Source organism: Gopherus flavomarginatus, chromosome 3 (assembly GCF_025201925.1).
Source record: "Gopherus flavomarginatus isolate rGopFla2 chromosome 3, rGopFla2.mat.asm, whole genome shotgun sequence".
NCBI classification, from domain to species: domain Eukaryota; kingdom Metazoa; phylum Chordata; order Testudines; family Testudinidae; genus Gopherus; species Gopherus flavomarginatus.
Genome location: NC_066619.1, coordinates 51,279,857 through 51,298,909, shown reverse-complemented (window position 1 = coordinate 51,298,909; position 19,053 = coordinate 51,279,857). Strand labels below are relative to the sequence as shown.

The following is a 19,053-nucleotide window of genomic DNA, read 5'->3' as shown; positions in this document are numbered from 1 at the left end:
CATGAAGATTGGGGGTGTGGTAATTAATGACAAGGACAGGTCTCTGATTCAGAGTGATCTAGATTGCTTGGTAAACTAGACTCAAGCAAACAACTTGCATTTTAACATAGCTAAATGTAATTGTATGCACTTAGTAACAAAGTATGTAGGCCATAGCTACAGGATGGAGGACTCTATCCTGGGAAGTAGTGACTGAAAAAAATCTGAGGGTTATGGTGGATAATGAGCTAAACGTGAGCTCCCACTGCAGTGCTGTGGCCAAAAGGGCTAATGCAATCCTGGAATGCATAAACGGGATTCTTGAGTAGGGATGGAAGAGTTATTTTATCTTTGCATATAGCACTGCTGTAACCACTGCTGGAATACTATGTATCCAGTTCTGGTGTCCAAAATTCAAGAACGATGTTAAATTGGAGAAGGAACAGAGACGAGTCATAAGAATGATTAAAGGATTAGAAAACATGCTTATGGTGATAGACTCAAAGAGCTCAGTCTATCTAGCTTTACAAAGAACGTTAAGGGGTAACTTGATCAGTTCATAAGTACCTACATAGGGAACAAATATTTAATAATGGGCTTTTCTATCTAGCAGACAAAAGGTAGAATACGATCTAATGGCTGAAAATTGAAGCTATACAAATGCAGACTGGAAATAAGGTGTGCATTTTTAACAATGAAGGTAATTAACCATTGGAACAATTTACCTAGAGTTGTGGTGGGTTCTCCATCACTGATAATTTTTAAATCAAGATAGGATGTTTTTCTAAAAGCTCTGCTCCAGGGATTATTTTGGAGAAGTTCTATGACCTGATTTATACAGGAAGTCAGCCAAGATTATCACAATGGGCCTGTCTGGCTTTGGAGTCTATGAATCTGACACTTAACAGTTTAAGGGTTCTGTTAATGCTGCTCAGTGGTTTGACTAGCAGGGGGTGTTCATGAAGTGCTAGTGCTTGCATCTTCCATACAGCAAGTGGCTTGCCCTGTTTCCACTGACTTAGGAGACAGTTACTTGAAAAAACATTTTTTTTCAGGTTTTCTGTCTCTTTGGGCCCTAGGGCCAGATCCTCAGCCCTGCCTGAGCTTAGCATTTGAAGATTCCCCCTATGTGGGCGATTAGAGGAATATCTGAGAGCACAAAGTGTCTTTTTCCAATTACGTTTGCAGTGGCTGATTTCACCATTTTCATTTGAAATTTGTGGTATTTAAATAAACCTGCAATAATTTTGATTTAATTAATAGGCAAAGGAATTGAGAACATCACTTGTGACTGTTTTTATATGATATTTCTTATGGTTATGTCAGGGCATCTTGATCACTAACATGAAATGGGAGATACCTGTAGTTGCCATGGAAACTGAATACATCCTTAGATGTGAAATGATCTGTTTATTACAGAATAGTTTGGAATCAAATGTAGAAACTCAATATTAATAATGAAGCAGAAAATGGACATTGTCATTGGCTATGTACATTTTCCTTATTTATTAAACTGATATTTTGCATTAAAGTGTTTTTATTGTAATATTCATACTCAGAGTTTTTTTATTGTGAATAATGATCAGGATAATGAGACTTGTGGATTTTATCTCCCCATCTGCTTAGCATTCCAACTGCGTATAGCCTGAATTCTTGGGCTCTATATGGGTAGAGTGAAATTCACCCTTCCTCTCTCTTTGCCTCATTTTCCCCAATCTGTAGAATAGAGATAATACCATGAAGAGAAGATGTGATACTGAATTAAAGTTAGCTTGTAAAATGTTTTCAGAACCTCACATGAAACATGATATAAGTGTCATTTTATGTTTTTGTGGTTATAGTTAAGGAAAGCCAGAACTTTGTATTTATTAGCATTTATTTGCTGCCAAATTCTATAGTTGCCTTACAAAGCTGAAATTAAGAATATCAAGATGACAGTAAGAGATCAAAAACCATTCTCCCCCATAGTATATCGGTCAGCTAGGAAACCAGGACAGGTACCCCAGTTCAGCAAAGCATTTGAGCATGTGCTTGAGTTTCATTGGTGCAAATGATTACATGAGGCTCAGGCCAGCAGAGAATCTGGACTATTGACTTTAATGGAACTGCTCACGTGCTTAAAGTTAACTAAATGCGTAAATGCTTTGTTGGATCAGGATCTCAGTCATTTGGGAACATCTGGCCAAAGAAGTGCATCTTAAGGTCTCTCTAGAAGTGGCTGGGTTCATCCTTACCCTTAATTTCACAGGCAGTGAACTCCAGCAGTGTTGGGCTCAAAAGAAATAAAATATTGTTTATTGACAGAAGCAAATCTATATAAAAATAAATGGTCAAAATATTAACATAAGCAGGGTGTGTTTTGTTTACTTTTCAAAGTAATGGCTTGCAAAATTTGTTTTATTTCTTTAAAAATAATGTTGTTGCAGATTCTCAGCTGATCCATCAAAGAATTTAAATGTAAGAATGGTCCCATTAATGGAAGTTGAGGAATAAACTCCAATTTGTGACAGCTGAGAATTTACCCTGATATTTATATTTAATTTTAAAAAGGGGGTGTGAGATCCTCCTTCCATTACTAGTCCCTTTAGAGCATGTGAAAGGTCTTCAGTGACAGACTAAAAGACCTGGATTGGCCGAGGGAGGATTTCCCCACTACAGGCACTGCAGATGACAGCTGTAAGGCTGCCTTCCAAGCATCCCCTCACAAGCTCTGGTGTAGGCAGCACACTGGGATAGCAGGGGTATATTGGGACTGCAGTAGGGGAGGTTGCCATACTTTAGGCTCCCAGGGCTGTTTAAATTACATTGTGTCTGGAGCAGCCGAAGGTTAGGAGGGTGCAAAGGTGGCTTAAAGCAGAATCTCAGCTGAAAGAGAAGTCCACAACCTAGTTTATTTTACTCTATTTATCATTTAAAAAATAGCCTCAATAATTTTAAAATAGCTAATCTCAAATTACAGCACTTAAAAACTCTTAAATACATGACCAATACACAACTGAAAATGGAGATTTTGTTAGAATTTTTTGACATGCATTAGGATAGAGTTGTTTTATCCTTTTGTTCCCCAAAATTGTCAAGGTGCCTGTTTTAATTTTAATGCATGTCACTTGGTACACTTAATTGAGAATTGTGAGTGGAGCAAGTTGGAAAATGCCTGGAGATGGTTTATGCAGTATAATTCTAGCCGTGTCGGTCCTAGGATATTAGAGAGATAAGGTGAGTGAGGTAATGTTTTTTATTGAATCAACTTCTGTTGGTGAGAGTAACAAGCTTTTGAGCCGCACTAAGGGGGGAGGTGATAGAAGTCTATAAAATCATGACTGGTTTGGAGAAAGTAAATAAGGAAGTGTTATTTACTCCTTCTCATAACAAAAGGACTAGGGGTCACCAAATGAAATTAATAGGCAGCAGGTTTAAAACAAACAAAAGGAAGTATTTTTTCACACAACGCACAGTCAATCTGTGGAACTCCTTGCCAGAGGATGTTGTGAAGGCCAAGACTGTAACAGGGTTCAAAAGAGAACTAGATAAGTTCATGGAGGATAAGTCCATCAGTGGCTATTAGCCAGGATGGGCAGGGATGGTGTCCATAGCCTCTGTTTACCTGAAGCTGGGAATGGGAAACAGAGGATGGATCACTTGATGATTTCCTGTTCTGTTCATTCCCTCTGAGGCACCTGGCATTGGCCACTGTCAGAAGACAGGATACTGGGCTAGATGGACCTTTGGTTTGACCCAGTATGGCCATTCTTCTGTTCTTACACACAGCTCTTCTTCAGGTCTGGGAAAGGTACAAGCATCACAGCTACAGGAAAGGGGGAACCGATTCTTTAGCATATGTAGTTAGCACATATTCTAAGGGGCTATTCAAGGTAGAGTGGCCTATTAATGCCTCTACAGTCATACGACACACTCGAGGAAAAAAATCCAAGACTGTTACCTGGAAATCATGCAAGAAATCCAGACAACTGTGACTTCACCCCACCCCCAGTGACAACCATCCAACACAAAAATAAATATTGGAACCAATTGCAACTACTCCACGACCCGCAGAACACCAACTCTGGGAGAAACCATGGCACCGTACCCAACACATGGACACTACACAACACCCAAACTTCATCAGTTTATTAAGACTACCACTCACTGGAGCTGAATTATCTCTACTCTCTAAGGGACTGTACTTCTGCCCCACTACAGAACCTGATATCCTACTAACATGTGGAGAACTAGAAGAATTCTTCCACTGTATCTGCCTCAAATAACTCTTTCACGACAGTGACGACACCACTCTCAATTACCACATCCCTTCCGACAATCATAAGAAAAAAGAATCATCTGACTGGACACTACAGAGCAGATGAAACCACACTCTTGATCACTGCATTAATTATTTCAGGAAAAAAAATTGACTGTGAAATCCTTAATAAACATAATCTTTCCATTGCCGAGAGGCTAACCATTCAATCCCTGAAATCTAACTACCAGATAGTGATCAAACTAGCAGACAAAGGGGATGCCATTGTAGTCTTCAACCATGATGCTGCGTTAATGAGGCCAACCAACAACTGTCTGAAATCACCTACTGTAAAGAACTCAGAGAAGACCCTGCACCACAATTTACCCAGCAACTTAAGGATATCATCAAATCCTTCTCCAAACAGCTCCAGGAGAAACTCTGTTAACTCATCACCCATGAACCTACCCCATGGACCTTCTACATGCTTCCCAAGATACACAGACCAGGGCACCCGGGCAGACCCATTGTATCAGGCCACGGCACTCTTACTGAAGGAATATTGGGATTCTTATAAACCATCCTTAAACTAACCACCACCTAAAGGGCCAGTTTCCTCCAGGATACAAATTACTTCCTCCGCGAACTCTGCAACATTAGCAGCTTCCCTCAGAACATCATCCTTTCCACCATAGATGTCACTTCCCTATACACCAACATCTCTCAGAATGACGGTATAGCTGCCTGCCTCAAATATTTGCAAGACAATGGACAACCCTCAGGTATCCACTCCAAACACATATCCAAACTCATCCATTTCATCCTTACCCATCACAATTTTATGTTCAATAGCAAACACTTTCTCCAAACCATGGGAACAGCCATGGGTACTAGGATGGCTTTCCAATATCCCACCCTCTTCATGGGCCACTTTGAAGAAGAATTTCTTGACAAATGCACCATGAAACAAATGATATACCTGAGATACAAAAACGATATTTTCATCCTCTGGTCAGACGTTTAAACTCCCCCTTAGATTTCCACCACAACTTCTTCAACCACCACTCATCCATTAAACACTCTCTGGGACTCTCCCACACTAGTACACCACAATCAGCTTCAGCAATGAAACCCTACAGGCAATCGTATATAGGAAGCCCACAGATCACCACATCTGGCTTCATATATCTAGTAACCACCCCAAACACACCAAGAAATCTGTTATGTGCAGCCAGGCACTCAGATATCACAGAATATGCTTTGAGGAGAAAGTTTGGGATATACACCTTAACACATTTAAAACTGCCTTTACCAAACAAGGACACTCCACTGGAAAAGTAGATCACATCATGGAATGGGCCACCCAAATAGCCCAGGAGAGGCGTGCTTCAATACTGAAATACAACTCCTTCCAACTTCCAACCCATAGTTGTCACTTCTCACCCCATACTGTAACTCATATGGGTATCATCAAACTACAACTCGTATTCAATGGGGACCACATCCTGAAAGAAATCTTTCTTGAACCCTCACTTCAAACAGCCCTCCAGTTTCTCCAAGCTCGTAATCAGATGTAAGCTCCCCACAGACTAGGACATACCAACTCAAAGCGTCACCAAACCTGGCCAGAACAACAGAAGAAAAACCTGTAGACATATTTCCATTGCTACAATGATCAGTACCCCCCCCAACACACCTCTCAAGATCCATGGATCCTACACATGCCAATTACAATATGTGATATACCTAAATGCCACAATATCAACTATGTGGTTAAGTGAGTCAGTCACTCTGCTCTCTAAGGAACTCACACAGGAAAATGGTAAAAAACAAAAACACCCTATCACCTGTGGGTGAACACTTTTTTCACAAAGTGATCACTCTATATCTTATCTATCCATTCTCATCCTCAAAGGAAACCTGCACAACACTTTCAAAAGATGAGCCTGGGAGCTTAAATTCATGACTTCGTTAGACTCTCTGAAAATCATGGACTGAACAGAGACACTGGATTTATGACTTATTACAACAATCTGTAACCCACTAACCCCCTTTTTTTGTATGAGCTTTTTACTTTTGCTAAACAGTCTGTTCCATCTCACGTTTGGCTGTGATGCTCTGAGTCACTTTCCCAGAACTGAAGAAGAGCCGTGTGTGGTTCGAAAGCTTGTCTCTCTCACCAACAGTAGTTGGCCCAGTAAAAGACCTTGTTGCTGGAGATAGTCTAGCAAGTCACTTCTTGGCTGTTGTTTAAGGTGGGGATCTGATGTCATTGTGTAAGTAGGTATTTTGAAGAATTTCTTGTGTAGACAGTGTTCAGTTACTTGCTTTATTCCTTACAGTTATCTGAGGCAGATGAAGCAGCTTTGAAGGAGCCAATCATTAGGAGGTTTGAAGAGGAGGGAAACCCTTATTATTCCAGTGCAAGGTAAAATATAAATGACTATTCCCAGAACTTGATGATATAACCAGAATGTGTTAACACCTTTTAGATCTTAATGCTGAACAACAGACCAGTTACACACAGTTTAAAATAATCTGGAGCAAGGGTTTTGTTCAGTGTCCACAGGTACTATGCAATCCAAACCACGGTTACATCTTGTCTCTGACAGCAGCCAGTACCTGATGCTTTAAAGGAAGGCGTATGTTTCCAGAATGCACAAGTTAGTTGTGTACTGCTATGTAGGTGGGACTGTGGTGGAGAGGGAGATTCTTTACAGATTCCTGCAGATGGTCATAGTACCGTATGAAGCATGACATTTGTTTTCTTATGTCGTTGTAGCTTGTAGAGCTATAAACATCAAGGATGATAAACTTACCCACTTTTTTTTGTGTCCAGTTTTGTATTGGTGTATATCTGACCTCCCACGGGTTATTAGTGCATTGGATAAAGGGATGTTGCTTTATTAATTCAAAGTTAAATACCTTTTAAGTCAAATGCCCTTACAGGATAAATTATCATAGTCTTTGCAACCTTCCTTTTCATGTAAACCTCAGCATGCTACTATTTGTCCTTCTTGGGTTCTTTTTAATTCCGTTTTATAGCTTTCTTGAGGTGAGGTGATCAAGTATATGGGCATGCTATTCTGGAGTAGGGCACATACCATTAAAATACAAATAATGTGTTCTCTTTTCTTTTTACAGTGAGCATATATACTGCAATCTTGTGAAATTTTTTACACTTCTCTCCACTTCTAACCCCATATTTAGCATCTGGATAATGACTGATACTTCTTTTTTGATGTTACCAAATTCTTTACTGATGCCACCACTAAAATTTTGTGCATGTGTTCATCTTCTGTTGCATTTATTATTGTAAATCATTTTTGTTGCCCTTTCATGCCTCTCATCACTCAGGTCTGTTCAAAATGCTGACAGGAAAATCATCTTCTGATCACATCAGTCCTCCCATGAATCCTTCTAAAGGGTTCCTTACCCTTATGCTATCAAATTCAAGTTCTTTGTCTTTACTTACAAAATACTACATCATTTTTCCTTATATCTCTGACTATGTCTACACTACAGATGCTGCAGTGGCACAACTATAGCATTGCAGCTTTTCTTTTTAACACCCCAGCATAGACACTTGCTACAGTGATGTAGGGTTATTTTTCCGTCATTATAGGTAATCCACTCTTCTGAGAGGCGGTAGTTAAGTCAATGGAAGACTGGGTGTTAGGCAGACCAAATATGTCACACAGGGCACAAAATTTTTCACAGTTGTGAGTGACGTAGCTAGGTCAATCCAATTTTTAGGTGTAGACCAGGCCTCTGTTTCTATTTCCACTACTCCTAACCATTCCTTACACCCATCTCTCTTTCTTTCTTTTGCTATATGGTACCGTTGTAGTTTCTTCCCTGGCTTGCCTTCTCTCTCATCATGCTGCCTGCTTCTCCTTGTTCTCAGTTTCACTAATGGCAATGTACACAGCTTATACAAAGAATTGCACCACAGTTAACAGCCAGCATTATTCCAAAATCTAATTGTCTATTCCTTAAGTCTTACAAGTTCTGATTAACTAGCTAGGTGTAGTGGGCCTATATTGTGACCCCTGGTGTCTTCCTTCAAGTCTCTCCTTAAAACTCAAGTAATTTGCTCCTACCCTTTTCTCACCAGTGATTCCTGCACTCTACCTTAAGTGAACTGTTGTCCACTATATAAATTATTTTTAATGGCAATGACCCCAAGTATTATATTTACTTTCATCTTTTTCTTATGGTAGTAAATAAATGATTACATTTGAATAAAGATATAGACTCTGCTAAAAGTTAGCAAGAAGTTTCTCTTTTGGTAAATCCACAGAGTGTGCTTAGAATTCTTTAATTCCAGACACACACTGTCAGCAGGGGTAAATTTGCATTGTTACAATTGTAAATGTGATCAGTTTAACCACTTTAATAAAAGTATGTTAACAGATGTTTGTAAGCATTAAGCTCCTATATTTAAGCAGTCTCTATCCATATGTCAACTCCTAGTAATTATGTAGACACAAAGCAATCTGTTTTGTTTGTTTTTTTTACTCTCAGGTTAGGGTATTATTTATGAAGTCATAAGCTATTACTAATGTGTATTGATTGGTGACATGATGGCTTGCACGCTTCATCTATTTTTTAGCAAATTGAAGTTTTGTAAGATTTGCTCTGAGTGTTAATAGAGACTATGGACCAGGTCCTCAGCTGGTATAAATCAGTGTGGTTCCATTAAATCAGTAGAGCTAGTTTGGTTTTGTACCAGTTGAGGATCTGTACCTATGTCACTCTTACAAAGCCTCGGATTTATCCCTCAGGCAGAGAGAAAAATTATAGTAAGGGTTTTAATTTTTTATGATTGGATTGTAAGAAGAAGAATTTTTCACTGAACTAATTACATTAAAAAATTACAGTCAGGGTATCTGTATTTAGACCAAAGCCTTAATCTCCTGGAGGAGAAAATGAACTCTTTGATTTTGTTAATATCCACAGGAATATCATTCATAATCTCTTTGTACTGAGGACTGAAAAATTGTTGGATTTATTAGGCGTGCAACATGTGTACAGTTGTGATGTAAAAAACAATTCACAGCTCATTGTTAATATTTAGAGCAGTAGTTACGTGTAAGGAGAGAGATTTAAATATTAGCCTAGGGCCCACACTTTTTAAAAATGGGTGTTTGCATTCTCAAGGGTCAAGTGATTTTTGGGTGCCTAGCTTGCGACATCTTAAAGGGTGCTCAGCAGTTTCTGAAAGTCAGGCTCCTGCAACTTGGGTTACCTAAAATAATTAGTCATTTTGAAAAATTTAGGCCCCAAACCCATATTTGGATACCTAAATAAGTGGTCTAATTTCAGTGGGAGACACTTTCAGGCCAGACACTTGTCTTATTTTATGACTGTGAAGCTCCTAGCTCATTTTGGGACAGTATTTTATTAACAAACAAACAATCTGCCCTCCCTTGACTGAAGAATTAGGTGAAGATTTTTTTTTAAAGGATGCCTAAAGTTAGGTTCCTTGTCTGGCCTGAAGACCTTACAGTCTAAGGGCAGGCCTACACTTAAAACGCTGCATCAGCATAGCTGCACTACTGTAGCGCTTAAGTGAAGACGCTCCTACATTGATGGGAGAGCTTCTCCTGTCAGTGTAATTTTAATCTCTTCCATGAGAGACGGTAGCTATGTCGATGGAAGAAGCTCTCCCACCAACATAGTGCTGTCTATGCCGGAGGTTAGGTCAGTATAACGGTGTTGCTCAGGGATGTGAATTTTTCACACCCCTGAGTGACGTAGTTCTACCGATGTAAGTCTGTAGTGCAGACCTGGTCTAAGACCCTGAGTATACTGGTCTGGGAGCCCTCAGTTCCCACGTATTCTTTTTTTCCTGGGGAAAGAATTGTGCACCTTAATAGGGTTGTTCTCTGACTGTGCCCAGTATTCATACCTGTCCTCACCAATCATGTCATTGTATGCCTACTTCCTTCATACACTTCATTTTCCTCAGTAAGATCTCAGAGTTTGGAATACTGGATTAAGACACTAAGCTTTACACTACTATTTTTGCAGTTTGGTGGCCTAGTCCAGTCACCAATGATATCAAATATTATTTACTCCTGAGGGAATTCTGTGCCAAAAAATTAAAAGTTCTGTGCACAGTATTTTAAAATTCTGCAAGTTTTATTTGTCAATAAAGAAATGCAGAGGTTCCAGCATGGTAGTGGGATCACAGGCCACTGGCTGCATGAAGGTGGGAGATCACCCTGCAGTCCCTCCCATCCCTGGGACACGGACTCAGTGGTGAGGGTGCACACGACCCTGACACAGCACAACGGCTGGGCCTGCCCCAGAACTACCCTGGACCCCTGCCCCTCTGCATCAGGTGCACCAGGTGTGGGGCAGGCAGGCTCAACCAGGCAGGATCCAAGTGTGAAGGGGCTCAGTGTGCAGGAATCAAGGTGTGGGGTGAGAGGGTTCTGTGAGAGAGAATCTGGGTGCAGGCAGCTCAGTGAGGGGTCTAGGCATGAAGGGATCTGGATGCACAGAGGCTCATTTGGGGGGGGTTCCAGGTGGAGGGGCAGTAGGACTCTACAGGGGCATCCAGGTGAAGGTGGTTGGAGCTCAGCAGGGGGTCTGGGTGGGGGGAGTCTCAGTGGGGGGTTCTCGGTGCTGGGGGAGTGGGGCTTAGGGAGTAGGAGTCTGGGTGCAGCTAGTTGCGGGTCAGTGGGGTGGGGGGGTCTGGATGTGAGGGCTCAGGGGGATGGGGCTTGTCAGAGTGGGGGTTTGAGTGCAGGGAGCTCAGTGGGGGGTGGTCTGGGTGCAGAGGTTGGGATCCAGAGGCAGGAAGTCTTATTGCAGGGAGGATCCAGCTGTGCAGGGGTTGAGGTTCAGTGGGGTTGGGTTCAGGTATGGAGGGCTGAGGGGGGGTCTGGGCATACCGGGTGAGGTTTGGCAGGGGGTCCAGGTATGGGAGGTCCAGATACATGGGGGTTGGGCAGATGAGGGAGCAACTCCTCCTACACTGACCCTTCCCCCTGTGGCTGAGGAGAGATAGGGGCAGGAAGCAGGGGAGGATGCTGAACTTCCTTCAGCCGGGGGGAGGTTTCTGGGGGTGGGTCTGACACAGTCCTATTTATTCTTTGCAGGGGAAGAGGAAGCCCTGTCCTCTCCCTCTTCCAGCTCTGCTGGGACTAGCGGCTGATCCCAGCGCTGGGTAGGAGCCACTGGCTGGGGTGTTCCCAGCCCTGCGGTGATTTACCCCTCCGCTGACTGCTCCAGGTGCCTGAAATGATGTGCTGCTAGGGAGGGGTGCATGACCGCTTTTGCAGCTTGCCTTTGCTTCCCTGTCATACAATCCTTTTTCTGCAGGGAAGCAAAGAAATCTGCAGAGGACATGAATTCTGCGTATGCGCAGTGGCGCAGAATTCCCCCAGGAATAATTATTACAAGCACTGCAGAAATTGACGTTTCCCCTGCATTAAGTATGGGCTAGAGACACTTTGCTTCCAGTAGCTAACAAATTTGCATGCAGGCATAACAATATGTTTACTGAATGTCACATGCTGCAGTATATGAAGGAAAAGTAACCCACTTCCTCAGTGCAATGGTCAGTTTTTTGGGAGGAGATAATTCCTTCCTGATTCCAAACATGGCAATCAGTCTTGCCACGTGGGTAGTCAAGTGAGAATCAACCCAGCCAAGTGCTGGGCATCAGGTCATGAAATTAAAACTGGATTCTGCCAAACCTGGCAGTGTCTTGTGCTAATCAGACCAACAAGATGCCTCCAGTAAGGGGAGCAGGGGATTGTAGGTGGAGATAATGTCTGAATTCATTTTGATCACTGCATGAGACAGGCAGTGTTTGAATCTACCGTGCACTATCCTGTTGGTAAATGTGTATGAAGTTATATAGTCTCTGTCCATGCTTTTGGGGCCTGATTCAAAGCCCGCTGAAGTCAGAGGGATGCATTCAATTGACCTCTGTGAGCTTTGAGGCCCTTGAGCAATAAATTTGAAAGTAAAGAAGAAAAATGCTTGTATGGTCTTAAAATGGAAGCATATTTCCCTATTTGCTTTGTGTATGCAATTTTGCTTATAAATTATAATTTGTTATTTTCAGGATGTCAATATATTTTCCCTCAGTTGTCTTTTCTAATCAAATTTTAATCAATTGTCTGAACAGAACCTTTCACTCTGAACAGTCTTAATTAACGAGAGTCATTAGCCAGCTCCCTTTTTAATGAACTATATTAATCTGCTTACAGATTTCCAAATGGAGTTTAATCAGTTTATATTGTAACAAATTACATGGGCCATTTTCTTTTCTAGTCTGTTTCTTTCTTTTACTCAGAGTCCCTGTTCTGAATATTTTATGAACATAGATGTGATTCATGTTCTAGCATTGAGTTTTTAATAGATGTTTAATGTTATGTCCCAATACAGAAGACAGTTTTCTTTAAACAAAGAAAAGCAGAAGATAGTGGTGACCTTCAAAACAATCTTTACCTTATACAGTGTAAAATCTTTGAGGTTGTCAATAAAAGCTAGTTTGTCATTACAAAAAACAAGTATTCTATTAAAAAAAAGACGCGTAAGGTTTTGAAAGGTCTTTATTAGAGCAATAGCCTTTTGTAAGGCTGGACTTCTGAGATTAATTGCTTTGAGCCAGCAACACTTTCTTAATATAACTTATCCCACAAAAATACAGTTACATTAAGGGCTTGTCTACATCAGAAAGTTGCAGCGCTGGTGAGGGAGTTACAGCGCTGCAACTTTGAAGGTGTACACATCTGCAGGGCACCACCAGCGCTGCAACTCCCTGTTTGCAGCGCTGGCCGTACTCCCGTTTTGTCTCGGGTGTAGAGGATCCAGCGCTGGTGATCCAGCGCTGGTAATCCAATGTAGACACTTACCAGCGCTTTTCTTGACCTCCGTGGAAGGAGGAAGCCTCTGGTAATCAAGCTGGTCTCCTTTCCCGGTTTGCTCTCTCGTTCCCGGAGCCCAGAGCAAGCAGGTCTCCTTCCCTGCGGTTTGCTGGGTGGCTCCGGGAACGAGAGAGCAAACCGCGGCGAAGCGGGTCTCCTTTCCCGGTTTGCTCTCTCGTTCCCGGAGCCCAGAGCAAGCAGGTCTCCTTCCCTGCGGTTTGCTGGGTGGCTCCGGGAACGAGAGAGCAAACCGCGGCGAAGCGGGTCTCCTTTCCCGGTTTGCTCTCTCGTTCCCGGAGCCCAGAGCAAGCAGGTCTCCTTCCCTGCGGTTTGCTGGGTGGCTCCGGGAACGAGAGAGCAAACCGCGGCGAAGCGGGTCTCCTTTCCCGGTTTGCTCTCTCGTTTCCGGAGCCCAGAGCAAGCAGGTCTCCTTCCCTGCGGTTTGCTGGGTGGCTCCGGGAACGAGAGAGCAAACCGCGGCGAAGCGGATCTCCTTTCCCGGTTTGCTCTCGCGTTCCCGGAACCCCCCTTGAAGCCGCCCAACAGCGCTGCAGTGTGGCCACATCTAACACCACTTGCAGCGCTGGTTGCTGTAAGTGTGGCCACTCTGCAGCGCTGGCCCTATACAGCTGTACTAATACAGCTGTAACAACCAGCGCTGCAAAACTTTAGATGTAGACATGGCCTAAACCTCTTTAATGGATTTGAAATATTTCATTCAATTTTGATAGTTTTACTAAAAGAGATTGAAAAATCATTGCACCAAACAGTGAGGTACATCTCAATACTGCAGGACCTTTCCAGAAGGACCGAACAAACATGTAACTATCAGAAAACTGAAATGAAATCACACTTGGAACAAAGAGAAATCACTATAAATAGTTAATTTTTATTATCCTTTTAAGATTATGAAGAGCAGGGTGACTGAGGGTTTGATCTCATGAAACTAGTTCACTGAGATATCCCAATGATTATCCCACTGTGCCAAGAAATTAAGCTGATCAAAGCTAAATCAGGTTCTAATGGGTAATAAAAATAATCAATAAAAGTAATGATAGCTCAGTGGTTTGAGCATTGGTCTGCTAAATCCAGGGTTGTGAGTTCAGTCCTTGTGGGGGCCATTTAGGGATCTGGGGCAAAAATCTGCCTGGGGATTGGTCCTGCTTTGAGCAGGGGGTTGGACTAGATGATCTCCTGAGGTCCCTTCCAACCCTGATATTCTGTGATTCTATTAATGCATTTTTATGTGAAATTTGTAGTGAAAACTGCTGAAGTGTTCTTGATAACATGTATTCTCTGATGTTACAAAATGTTGGCCATGTATATCTTAGATTGATCTCATTGACATTTTCTTAAACTGGGGTTTTATTCATAGATATGGGACACACTCATTATTCCTGAAGCCTTTAAGGCCTGACATAACTTCCATTAAAGTTAATAGAAACACTAGTGCTATTGACTTCAATGCGAGTTAGATTGGTCCTCTGGCTCTTCTGAACTCAAGAGTTTTCTAATTATACTTTTGTTTTGTGTTTCACTGCTGTGGCTTAAGGAGAAAAAGCACCTAATTTGAGCACTTAATTTTTAAATGTAATATTGTTGTTAAAATACACCAAAAGGTTGTAATTGATGAATGATTATTATTAAAAGCCCCAATTTAGAAAAGCACTGAATCACATACTTAGCTCAAAGCATGTGCTTACACTCTATCAAATTTAGTTGGACATAAATACGTGCTGAAGTGCTTTCCTGAGTAGGGATGCTTTTCTGAATCACATCCTAAGTGCTGACAACATGACAACAAGCACAGACAGTGTGTCGCTATCCTGCAACAGGATCTGGTAGTGTGACTCCATGTGGGCATAAGCGTGCCTGCTAGCAGCTCTCATTGGGAGATAGGAGCCAGAGGGTGCATCTACATGGCAAAAAAAACCAACCAAACAAAAATGCCAGGGAAACTAGTCTCCGGCCTGGTCTACACTACGAGTTTATTTTGAATTTAGCAGCGTTAAAGTGAATTAACGCTGCACCCATCCACACAACGAAGCCCTTTATTTCGATATAAAGGTCTCTTAATATCGATATCTGTACTCCTCCCCGACGAGGGGAGTAGCGCTGAAATCGGTATTGCCATTTTGGATTAGGGTTAGTGTGGCCACAATGCGATGGTATTGGCCTCCGGGAGCTATCCCACAGTGCACCATTGTGACCGTTCTGGACAGAAATCTGAACTCAGATGCACTGGCCAGGTAGACAGGAAAAGCCCTGCAAACTTTTGAATTTCATTTCTTCTTTGCCCAGTGTGGAGCGCTGATCAGCACTGGTGACCATGCAGTCCCAGCATCAAAAAAGAGCTCCAGCATGGACTGTACGGGAAATACTGAATCTGATCTCCGTATGGGGAGATGAATCTGTTCGATCAGAACTCCATTCCAAAAGACGAAATGCCAAAACATTTGAAAAAAATCTCCAAGGCCATGATGGACAGAGGCCACAACAGGGATTCAGCGCAGGGCTGCGTGAAACGTAAGGAGCTGAGACAAGTGTACCAGAAAGCCAAAGAATCAAATGGACGCTCACAGAGGGAGGGGCGACTGACGACTGTAGCTATCCCACAGTTTCCGCACTCTCTGAAAACCATTTGAATTCTTGGCTGAGCTCCCAAAGCCTGAAGGGTCAAAAACATTGTCGCGGGTGGTTCAGGGTGTATGTCGTCTGTTTTTCACCCTCAAAGCCCAGGTCAACTGACTCAGGCTAAAAAGAGCAATGTAAATATTACTGCTCTGGCTGAGGGCTAGGCTCAGACACCCTGCTTCCCTCTCCAGATTTCAGAACCTGGGCTCCTCCCTAAGGGGCTATTTTTAGTCCCTTAGCATGAGCCCTGTGAGCCCGAATCAGTTGACCTGGGTTCTTAGACTTGCTGTCATGTAGATGTACCCATAGAGACAAACAGAGAACGGACAGGATTCAGACTGGAAAATCCAGAGAAGAGAAAATAGTTTTGTTGAGTTTTTATATTTGTTGGTTTTAATATAGTTTGTTTCTTGGGATTATCCTAGAAGTGAGTTTCTGGATATCCTGTTTTGTGTATACCCAAGTTGTAAAAGAGAAAATGTAATTAGGTATTTTAAAAATTATTTGCTGTAACTTGGTGAAAGTGACGCTAACAACAAATGCTAAACTAAAACAAATTTACAAAATTGTTGCAAACTTCTATTGGTGACTAAGATTCATGAGTACTTATTTACATACACTATGCAGTTCTCTTTATTCTCTTCTTTAGCACTGAAATAAGTGTACTAAATGTTTTGTTTCCTGTGTAATTTGATTTTTTTAAAAAAACTAATCCTCAGACAATGTAAAATTGACAACTTGAAATTTTAGCCAGAAGGGAAGAATATTTTTGTTCTTGATTAAAAATTCAGTGTTGGCTACCCATTGCTTTAAAACAACATGAAAGGATCATCACTTTCAAAAACTAATTTACCAAAAGCAGAGCAGTAATTTTAAAGACACAGAATAAAATTGTCAGATATGACAACAATGTAATAATCTTAGAAAAGATTGCAAAATAAGTTGTTCTCTTTGGGCATGGGGAAAGGAATCTTTTTTTAAAAAAAAAGATATTTCATGTTGTGTTGCAGTCCCTCAGCTGGTTAAAATTCACATTGATTTAAATGGGACTTTAACTGCAATAGGACTTCAGAATCTGGTTCTAAACAAACTGCCTAGGGAAGGTAGCTGTACAGCATATACAATTTTTAGGACTTCTGGAATTTTTGCTATGGAGTTCATTTGAAACGGGATGGAAGTCTTTTGACACTGACCATGCAAACAGTCCCATGTGTGCTTAACTTCACTGGGCTGCTTGCATACTTAATATTAAGCAGGTGCAGAAGTGTCTGTCAATTGGAGGGTTAGTTGTTTGGAATTCAGAGGGTTTTTTTTGTTACTGTGGCATAGCTTTATGAATTCATTGCTTTCAGGGACTTCACTGTGACACAGATTAATTTATAACTGTTTAGAAATAGACTTCAATAAAGAAGATTAGTGAAATAATTGTTGGCAGTCCATAAAAAAAAATACTCTAGCACTTTAAATCTTTGTGCTTTCATAACTTAACATCTTGAGTTGACAGCTAAAATAAGCCAAATAACGTTTATTAATGATGTTAATTTACTTTTTAGAATATAGTTACCAACAGGATGGGGAGCCATTTTCATGACATTGAGATCTTTTCCATTTATTTCTCATGACATTTTTTCTCTTGAATTTAAGATGCCATTTTCATACTGAAAAAATAGTCTGAATAATACCAGTTAAAGCAGGTAGAGATTATTCTAGTCATTTATTTAGAACTGTATAGTTAAATCTAGAAGAAAAATTATACAAATAATGAAGAGCAGGCACAAAATTTTGCTTTGTTGTATCAGAGTAAATACGAAGTAGCTCAGTTGTCTTAAATCAGATTTGGCCCTTTTTTTATCCACTCCCTCCAATAGAAATATGTATTTACTTCTGTGTGTCGGAAAGCCTATCTCCTGTAAACTGTTTATATAATTCTTCTTTTATTGTTTGGTCTAATTTCAGATTATGGGACGATGGAATTATTGACCCCGCTGATACAAGACTTGTTTTGGGTCTGAGTCTTAGCGCAGCACTAAATGCACCCACCAAAAGGACAGAATTTGGAGTTTTCAGGATGTGATCTAAATGACTTTTCAGAACACCCTTGTACATTTTTAATCAAGGTTAAAGATCAGATGTACACAGGTAATTCTGAGGAGTTCATACATTTAGAGTTTTAATATAACAATTTTCATACCATGCTTAAGTATATTTTTTAATATCATCTGAGATCAATCCATACATCATTTCTGTAATAGTGAATCTAGCATTTGGGTGAATAAATTGTAACTATCAGCATTAAGCTAGATCTGTTTGTCAGAGAATCATCGCTATAATCTCTTAACCATTAAAACTACATCCATGAAATGAGTTCTGTTTCTGGTGTTTCTCTGTGTTTGCTCCTTTTAAATCCACATTGTGGAAATTACTCTTGCAGTCAGACAAACCATCTCCCCTCCACTGCCACATATTCTGCTTTTCTGCAAAGAGAATTACAGTGAAGACAGCCAATGGGTACAAGACAGCATGAAATTGTATATTGTGTACCTATTAATCATTGGCATTCTGGTCTTTCTCTGTTGTCTTTTCCCCCCAACATACATTACTTTTCTGTATTATCACCTGAAATTAAAACAATTAACAATGAATCTGATGGATGCTAGCCAAGCTGCATTAAACTTGTTGGGAGAGCTAGCAAAGGCATATTGGTGTCAGAGGGTGTTGTTGATGCGCAGCACTTTTGAAAATTGGACCACTTTCTCAGGTGCCTAAGACCCCTCTGTGACGGCCATCTGGAACTGGGGGGTATCACTGAGTGCACCTGACCCTCCAGCCTGGGCTCCCTTTACACTGTATTGCTGACAAGCTCTCAAGCCCCTTCTAGCACACATACAAATAGGAACACACCCAGCTGCAGTTACATATCGACGCTGTGAGCAGCTCTGCATGGGAAGACTTCAGCGAAGGAATTTCCCAGTTACTCAGGTACGCCCCCCCCCCTTCCTCCCCCGAGGTGTAAACCCAAAGTTATACTGTCTTGCACTGCACAGGGAACTGTAGAGTGTAAGCTCATGAAATTCATCCCCACCCTCAGTGTGGAGAGGCATATACACGACTTTCTGCCCCAAGTTATGATTTCCACACACACTGGCTTTAGACAAGGGAAAAATAAGTTTATTAGCTACAAAAGATAGATTTTAAGTGATTATAAGGGATTGCAAACAGATCAAAGCAAATTACCTAGTAAATAAACAAAACCACAATCTAAGCTTTTAACATACTAAAGAGATTGGCTATGAATAGCAGATCCTCACTCTG

At 41.3% G+C, this 19,053-nt stretch overlaps 1 protein-coding gene across 6 annotated transcripts in view; it reads left to right on the top strand.

The window, feature by feature from the left end:
- Positions 1–18,105, top strand: part of MCCC2 (methylcrotonyl-CoA carboxylase subunit 2) — an 84,981-nt gene extending 66,876 nt beyond the window's left edge. For 3 of the 6 annotated variants that reach the window (XM_050945268.1, XM_050945265.1, XM_050945266.1), the window contains 2 exons: positions 6,559–6,644; positions 17,698–18,105. In XM_050945268.1, the coding sequence (XP_050801225.1) occupies positions 6,559–6,644; positions 17,698–17,815 (204 nt within the window). In that variant the 3' untranslated portion in view covers positions 17,816–18,105. Of the gene's footprint in view, positions 1–6,558; positions 6,645–17,697 lie in introns of those variants that run through there. The other 3 variants (XR_007773341.1, XR_007773339.1, XM_050945267.1) reach the window with 3 other exon arrangements.
- The last annotated feature ends 948 nt before the right edge of the window (positions 18,106–19,053 follow it).